This window comes from Python bivittatus, unplaced genomic scaffold, assembly GCF_059951505.1.
Source record: "Python bivittatus isolate LINGU-HERP-01145 unplaced genomic scaffold, Pbiv_v1 ctg000180_np1212, whole genome shotgun sequence".
Lineage (NCBI taxonomy): Eukaryota > Metazoa > Chordata > Lepidosauria > Squamata > Pythonidae > Python > Python bivittatus.
Window position 1 is genome coordinate 2,614,436 of NW_028277047.1, and position 8,808 is coordinate 2,623,243.

General features: G+C 50.1%; 1 protein-coding gene across 1 annotated transcript; it reads left to right on the forward strand.

Moving 5' to 3' along the window:
* On the forward strand, window positions 1-8,110 carry CHRNB2 (cholinergic receptor nicotinic beta 2 subunit). Its single transcript, XM_088137527.1, has 6 exons — window positions 1-182; window positions 2,877-3,022; window positions 3,483-3,527; window positions 3,958-4,067; window positions 4,792-5,794; window positions 6,951-8,110. Exons 1-6 carry the CDS (start codon window positions 125-127, stop codon window positions 7,119-7,121), a joined length of 1,533 nt encoding a protein of 510 aa, XP_087993653.1. The 5' UTR covers window positions 1-124; the 3' UTR covers window positions 7,122-8,110.
* Window positions 8,111-8,808: the final 698 nt, after the last annotated feature.

The window sequence follows — 8,808 nt, forward strand, 5'->3', positions numbered from 1 at the left end:
TCCATTCCCAGCCCTTCCCCCGCCCCCGGCTTATCGGAGACTGGCTGCTGAAGGACCTGCTTCGCTTTCGCGGTGGGTGAAAGAAGGGGGGGAGAAAGAGATGCCTCCCTCCTGAGAAGCGAAGATGACCCCCGCCTCCATGGCCCTTCTCATCTGCCTCTGCCTCTTGGGGATCCTGAGAAGTAAGTGGATGGTTTTCTGTACCCCTCTGGGCCGTTGGGTGTTCTCCTCGGCGTTAGCAATGGAGCTGATCATTGTCACCTCCCCTTTGTCCCCATAAAGGAGATCCAGGGCTTTGTCTGAAACAGGATGAGGGCCCTTTTTGACTCTTCTCCCCAAAGGGAGCAGAAGAGGGTGGCTTCTCCCAGCTGGAAGAGAACTGCTATTGTTATTGTACCTCCATATCGGGAGCTCAGAAATTCATCAGCTACTCAATGAACTAGACGTGTGACAGGCCTCTGTCTGCTAGGCCACCTTAACATCCCCCTTCTGCAGAAGGCCAAATCAGGATTTCATTTCCCCCTTCCCTAAAAATAATTAGAAGGATCCAAGAAAAACATCTTCCGATCGCTGCCTTCCAAAAAAATCACGATATGTCCAAGCAGTTAAGGACCCCCTCCCATTACGTCCCTAAAGAGACTGCATCTTTTACCTGCCAAGAGATATTCTGGATTTGTGACCTAAAGATGTATAAGCTTGATAAGATTTCCCACCCCATCACACCCCCATTCCTGGAGATGGGTCTTCCTGTGGTCCTTCTGCCCACATCCCCTAGGTGAGAGTTAACCCAACGGGTGCCACCCACATGAGCTTGGACTACAACATCTACGATGTCTTGCTGGCTACGAAATTATGAGATTTGTAGCTCATCCTTTCTGGAGCCCCCTCCCCCCGTAACATCCCTCCTTGCTTTAAATAAACTGAATTAGAAGGAGGCAAGGTTTTGGTAGCCAGAGACCACGCTTAATATTTGGGGGGAAGATAAGTGATCCATGGTGTAGACGCAAGGAAAACAGAACTGCATTGTGCAGGTGGATAGGGGTGGGATTTCCCCCTCTTCGACATTTCATAGAACCCTAGAGAATCCTAGAATCTTAGCGTTGGAAGGGACATTGGGGGTCTTCTAGTCCAGCCCCCGGTGGGGATCCTCAGACCATCCCAAATGGCTGCCCAATCTTGCTTGAAACCCTCCAGCGATGGATCCCCCATGACACCAGGAGTCAGCTGTTCAGCACTTCACAGCTCTCCCAGTCAGGAAATTTCTCTATATTTCGAGCTTGAATCTCCCTCAGTAAACCTGCTATTGTATCTCCCTTCCACCTTCTCTTCTTTGGGCTAAACGGGCCCAGTTCCTTGGACCTTTGTAGGATGAAGCCCCCAAGCCCCTCACCCTCTTTGCCGTCCTTCTCATCCCTCTTCCCAATTCCTCAGCTTCCTCCTTGGGTTGGGGCAACCAAAACTGGATCAGAGAGGCTCAGATTTGGTTTCGGTGCTCCAGACCGCCTGGAAGCTGCTCGAGGTCTTCCACTACAGTATTTAAATGTTTCCTGCCTCAGAATGATAGGAAACCACACCGCTCATTTTTGTGGCCATTGCGTAGCCAAATTTCTTCAGGCAGAGAGGCTTCTATGGGCTGTAGAAAGAAGGGGTTGGCCACTCTGGTCCAAGGAGGTGGATTTCTCCGCACTCCTGCCTGAAATTAGAATGCAAGAAAACAAAGGAGAGAGAAATTACTCCCAATGGCCTTTGGGGACGCCGAGATCAGAAACAGATTGCTGAAGAATACAAATGAGCTGTTCTTGCTCATGGGCTTCCCAGAAGCATTTGATGAGCTATTTTGGGAAGGGAATTTGGCCTGATTCCACCAGACTTTTCACTAACATGCCTAATGAAACCTCCAGCTTCAGAGGCAGTCTACCTCCCAAAACCAGTTTCCAGGGGAAAAGCAAAAGGAAGAGAGTGTTCTCAGCCACTTTTCCTCCCTGGCAAGCCTCCAGGATTCTCTTTTGGGCCACAAGATGATACCAAAAATGCCAGGCCTAGAAGGCCTTTGTCTGTTCTTCAGTTACACAACTTGGAGTTGTCTAAACTCCCAGAGTTGAGAAGGGAATTTTTGACCTCTGGAGGGGAAGGTGAATTTCTCTGGAGTCCTTCCCTTCAAAGAAAGAAGGAATCATGGATGGCTAACAATCCCCAACCCCAGAGAGATGGAAAAGACTCAGGGGTATTCCTCTGTTTGTCCAACGAGCAGAAAACGTGGCAGATAGAACTTCACCTGTTGTTCTTTTGCCTGTAAAGCAACCAACAGAGGTGGGGAGACTGAGGACTGGAATGCATTGGCCTCTGATATGATTTCAGGGGATCAGACAGGAAACACGCACAGACGGACAAACAGGAGGATCGTGATTCTGAGTGAGCCAGAGCTGACAACATTATTATAACAGCCTGCCAAGGAGAGATACATATATATATCAAACACATACTAATATAAAGTAAGAAAAAGGAAAAAGAAAGAAATCCAAGAGAAAGGTAAAAGTGCAAGGAAGGGGGGGGGGAAGTAAAAGAAAAATAGAAAAGAAAGAATAAAACCTGATCAGGAAGAAACGTCTCACCGCTGGGGGAAGCTGGGTGCCAACAGCCTGTTCAAGCGCTGGAGGGCTGCGCCGACCCCAGTTTAGAGAAACACTTGCCCCGTTGGGGCTGGCTCTAGAGAAGAAATGGGAGGGCCAAAAAAAGGAGGAGAGATCTGCTATCACTAGCTGAGTTTTTACCCTGCCTGCGTGCCCCGCTTTTGGAAGTTTGGGTTCACAGCCCGCGTGAACAAGGCAACTTTTCTGGGCAGGAAAAGGTTTCTAACAGACACCGGTTTTCTTCAGGGAGCCTTGGAACCGACACCGAGGAACGGCTGGTGGAGCATCTCCTCGACCCAACGCGCTACAACAAACTGATCCGCCCAGCCACCAATGGCTCTGAGCTGGTCACGGTCCAGCTGATGGTCTCTCTGGCCCAGCTGATAAGTGTGGTATGTATGAAGAGGGGGTGGGGGGTTGAGGGGACCCCTGGAGCCACCAACGGATTCCTCTCGAGATACCTTCAGATGAAGTTGAGTTCTCTTGCCCATCAGGCCCAGCTTTGGGTGGGAAGATGGGATCAGCCGCTCCTTCCAGGCCTTGCTTTCCAGCAAGGAGCCCAAGAAAGGGGCAATTTTAAGACCCGCCACTCATCCATGAAGCCCCCTCCCCATTATGCCCTTCCTCCTATTTCACAGGGAAGGGAGGTTCTAAAGACCTTCTAAAGCAGTGTTTCTCAGCCTTGGCAGCTTTCAGAGGTGTGGACTTCAACTTCCACTCTGTTTGGATTAGGGCCCCCAGAAACCTGCTAGATTAGTTGCTAATGCGGTTTGCCTTTTGCCCAGACCAGGCCTGTTCACCCCACTCTCTTTCGGGTGTCTTTATTGTCCTCCCTCCCATTTCTATTTGTAGCACGAGCGAGAACAGATCATGACCACGAATGTATGGCTGACACAGGTAAGACTCATTCCTTCCTTTGCGGATTCATGCGTACACATCTATATTTAGAGGATGGGTAAATAAACTGCCTAGAACAATCAAGGACTCTTAAGGGCCAGAGGGTATTAATGGGGGACCAGGAGGCCATCTAGCTGAGCCCCCACTTCAGTGGCAGGATCCACAATGCAGAGTTGTAATGATGTCCTCCCAGCTTGACGATTGATCTCCAGGGAGGAGGAGGTGACCTGCCAAAGGATATCTCTTCCATTGTTCGGCAACTGTCATCCTTCCGAAGGTCTTCTAGTAAGTCTTTCTTGTCTAAGCCGACAGTCAGGGAAGGGAATCCAAGCCAGGGCAGGAAAAAAAGTGCTGGATTTGGGTGGGTGGAATCCATATCTAAATTGGGCCTTGTCCTCGGAGTAGCACTCTTGGGTCTACATCCCGACAGGAATGGGAAGATTATCGTCTGACGTGGAACCCGGAAGAGTTTGACGACATGAAGAAGGTGCGCTTGCCTTCCAAACACATCTGGCTTCCGGACGTGGTGCTTTACAACAAGTAGGTACCCCAAAATGGTCATTCCCAATCCAGGAGTTGCTAGAACCTGAGGTTGGGACCACAATGTTGTGTCAGCCCCTGGGAAGAGGACAGTGTCACTCCATCACTCCTGCTTATCGGATGTAGGTCATTAAAGATTGAGTCTCAGAGATTGGGGCATCTCTTCCCTCACCCTGCGCCCCTCTGGTCGGTTTCACAGCCCAGTCTAGTCCATTTCAGAATCCTGTCTAGTCAGTTTCACAGTGCTGTTAACTGCTTGGATTCATTTCTCCTCCAATGTTGGTTACCTTTGAAAGTGGCAGATTTTTTTTTTTTTAAATGGGGGCAACCAAAAGATCCTCCAATTCTCCACATCTGAGAAGAGGCTTTTACTCCAGCATTCATGGCTGTTACCCCACGACCTATAGCCCCTTTTTTTTCTCCTTGTAACCCCCCCCCCAAAAAATTGTCTAGCGTTAAGGATGAGGTAGCGTTCTTTTAAAAAGGAACAAAGATCAGTGTAACACTCACAGGAGTGTCTTGAATAAGAAAATAGGAAATCTGGTATCTCAGCTCAGTTTTGTTGTACGCCAACACGGCTGCTCAGTTTTTAAAACCCACGTCAGGCCCCTTCAGAAGTGCCATGTCCTGCGGCAGTGAGTTTCACAAGTTCCCCATCTAGCCAGCCAGACCCCAAAATCAGGCTTCATCCCATTCAACAGCTTCTTGTATCTCCTGTCTCCAGCGCGGACGGGATGTACGAGGTGTCCTTCTACTCCAACGCAGTGGTGTCCTATGACGGAAGCATCTTCTGGCTCCCGCCAGCCATCTACAAGAGCGCGTGTAAGATTGAGGTGAAGCACTTCCCCTTTGACCAGCAAAATTGCACAATGAAGTTCCGTTCGTGGACTTACGACCGGACGGAGATCGATCTGGTGCTGAAGAGCGAGGTTGCCAGCCTGGATGACTTCACCCCTAGCGGGGAGTGGGACATTATCGCTCTGCCCGGACGACGTAATGAGAACCCCAATGACTCCACTTACGTCGACATCACCTACGACTTCATCATCCGCCGAAAGCCCCTCTTTTACACCATCAACCTCATCATTCCTTGCATTCTCATCACCTCCTTGGCCATCTTGGTCTTCTACCTGCCCTCCGACTGTGGTGAGAAGATGACTCTCTGCATCTCGGTTCTCCTGGCCCTCACCGTCTTCCTGCTCCTCATCTCCAAAATCGTGCCCCCCACTTCGCTGGATGTTCCCCTGGTGGGCAAGTATCTCATGTTCACCATGGTGCTGGTCACCTTCTCCATAGTCACCAGCGTCTGTGTGCTCAACGTCCACCACCGCTCCCCCACCACGCACACCATGCCCCCTTGGGTCAAGGTGGTCTTCCTGGAAAAGCTGCCCACCTTACTTTTCCTGAAACAGCCCCGGCAGAGCTGTGCCCGCCAGCAGCTGCGGCAGAAACGCCAGAGCCAGGAACGGGCAACGGGGAGCTTCTTCTTGCGAGAAGGGGCCCGCTCCTGCACCTGCTACATCAACCCTTCCACCGTCAAGAAGTTTGGGACAGGGAGCAGCAGCGGCAGGACCTTCACGGAAACCTCCGACGGGGTCAATGGTTATCGGGAGAGACTGGGCCAGTCGGTGCCCCAGGCAGATCCCTGCTGCTGCGGACTGGAGGAGGCGATCGATGGAGTGTGCTTCATTGCGGATCACATGAAGAGCGAAGACAACGACCAGAGTGTGAGTCAGCTGAGGGACGTGGCAGAAGGGGAGGATGTCCGCTGAGAGGGTGCTGTGATGGTAGGTGGGAAAGACCTTGAGAGATGGGGTGAAGAGATTCTTCCAAGGGAACGGATAAGTGACAGCATAGCCCTCAGCTGCCTAATGGGTAGAGAAAGAGATTCAGAAGGGACCCTCCCTATTTTCTTGGGCTGTAAAGGAGATGGCGGGAGATTTGCGCTTTCAGACTTGCAAGATTCTGTCAATGTCGCTTTACAATAAAGTAGAATTAGCTCATCTGGTTGTGATTCCCGTCTGGGTTACCCCACAAGGCCGACGTAAATTTTGCAAGTCTGAAAGTACAATTCTCCCTCTGTCTCCATCTCCTTTACAGCCCGAGAAACTAGGGAGGGTCCCTCCTGAGTCTCTTTCTCTGCCCATTATGCAGCTGAGGGCTAAGCCGTCTCTTATCTGATTGTTCCCTTGGCAGCGTCTCTTGGCCCCGTCTCCCAAGGTCTTTCCCACATATCATCATAGGCACTAAATGTTTTATGGTGAAACATTTTGTATTCACTGGGGGCTGTTCCAAACCTTCTAGAAGGTTCAAAGGGGATTTAGTCTCTAGTAAGCAGCATAAAGCTGCAGATGGGAGGGTGGCTTTCATTTCAACCTGCGGAGGATGTTGGTGGAAGACCCAGGCCAGCAGTGAGTCCGGGAAAAAGTGCCTTTGATTCTCTGTTTCTCCTACGAACCTGTTCTTTGTATCATTCCCCCTCCAGCTTAGACAGTTATTTGCTTTTTCTGTTAAGTGGGGGTGGATAATCACTCTCACTCAGGTTTTCCAGGGCTCGCTTCCCTGGACTTTGGCAAACAAGCCAATGTATTTATTTTTATTTATTTATTAAATTGATGTCGCTGCCCATCTCCCCCTTGTCACTGGGTTGCGCACACCATGAAAATTAAATTAAATGAAATAGAGAGGGAGGATCAAACCCAACCAGCAAGCCACACTAGGCAGAATTCCTTGAGGGGTGAAAAAAATTGCGATTAGTCTAGTCTCACTTTGGCCAAAACAAATCAGGATGATGACCATCCCCACCACTAGGGGGCAGTATGAGGCCATTTCCAAGCAGATCCAATTGAGGGTGCTAATCCCTGCTCCTTGTCCCCTTTCTAGGTAAGCGAGGACTGGAAATATGTAGCTATGGTGATTGACCGCCTCTTCCTGTGGATCTTCATCTTCGTCTGCGTCTTCGGCACCATCGGCATGTTCCTCCAGCCCCTTTTCCAGAACTATGCCACCAATTCCCTCCTGCAAATCAATCATGATTTGCCCAGCTCCAAATAGTGGCCAAGGGTGGTCTTCTTCTGCACCAGGAGGAAGAGAGAAAGGGGACACACACCTTGGCTCCTTCTATGGACATCATCTCACAGTGCTACCAAGAGGTGACAGAAGACCTTTAACCCATCCATCCCAGGAACTGATGACTTGAGAAGGAGTAAGACCTCGATAAGTCCTATCCCCTTGGAAGGTGTTCGTTGCTTTGGAAAGCCTGTGGGCCAATGGGATGATACGGTTAACCAGGTTAACCAGACTTCCCTGCCTCATTATGACCAGTTTCAGTAGCAAGGGACAAGCGAAGAGAGGAAGTTCTCCCTACCCAAGGTGGCCAAATCATCTCCTTTGCTACCATGAGGTCCTACCAAGGGGTGGCTCTTGGGATGATATCCAGTTTTCCCAAACGTTTTCAGGGACAAGCTGGTTCCAACAAGGATGGAAAGTCCTCCATCTTGGGGCAGAAGAAGGTGACGGACCAAGGATGGTGGGACTTTCTGCAGAGTTTCACTGCCGTTGGGCATTTTAGATTAGTTCTCCTCCTTCTCTCCTAAATGTACTGTGGGTTAGGCCAGTTATGGGTATTAGCTTCCAACTCAGGAAAATATATATAGAGAGACATGTATCTGTACATCCATCTTTCCAGTACGTCTCCATGAAGCCTCAGCAGAAGAAGAACGGGCTTTTGCAGCAACCAAACACCATTCATTGGATTTGGGTGGCTTGGACAATCCTTGTTTGTGGGCAGGAGAGCTCCTGCAGAGGACCTGTGCAGGATACTGACCTCTAGGTCTGCACAACCAGGTTGGTTGGAGGGGAGTTTGCAACCAGACAGCCAGTCTATGCTGAAGAATGATTGTTCATTCTGTCTTGTAGGGCAGATGAGACTCCCTTACCTGCTAATGGGGACGGATGTCTGAGAAAAAGTGGTTTGGGCAGAGGTCAAAGAAACCTCCTTGACTGTTTTCCCGTCGTCCTACTGTCTCAAGCCATTGTTAACATTGAAACAACAATAAAATACATCACGTAGATCGGAGGGTCTGTCTTTCGGTGAAGCTGTTACGGGATGGGTATTCTGGGGCCATGGGGGAAGAAGGGGGAATTGGTGGTGGAGCACTCAGCTTGCAATGAAAGAGGACTTTTTGCAGCCTGTTTAATCGCTAGCACGGTGTTTCTCAACCTTAGCACCTTTAAGATGGGTGGACTTCAACTCCCAGAATTCCCCAGCCAGGAATTCTGGGAGTTGAAGTCCCCACATCTTAAAGTTGCCAAGGTTGAGAAAGTCTGCTCTAGGACTTCAGGCTAAAAAGCGCAAAGGGATTGTGAAAGGAAGATTTCAATGCTCAGGGTAAACCTCCCACCTTTTAACAGGAGGGTGTCCATATGCTGGCCTTTGGGGATTGGGTGGGAGGGCACTGCAGTAAGATAAATTTGCCTTGACCCCCTGGAAAATTGCTCACATCTCAGACAAGAAAACCCTCCAGCTTTAAGGCCTTACTAATTGCGACAACAGCCGCGCATTGGAGGGGCAACTCGGTTCACGAGGTACAAGCTGAGTGAGGCACATTCGGAGTCCGGCGCACGTCCTTGAACCCTCGTGTTGCAAATTAGAAGTTTGGACTCACTCCCAGCCGTTCGGCTTTTGAGATGAGCCACCAGGAACACACAGCCCTTCCTTGCCCTCTTTCCTTGCCTGGTG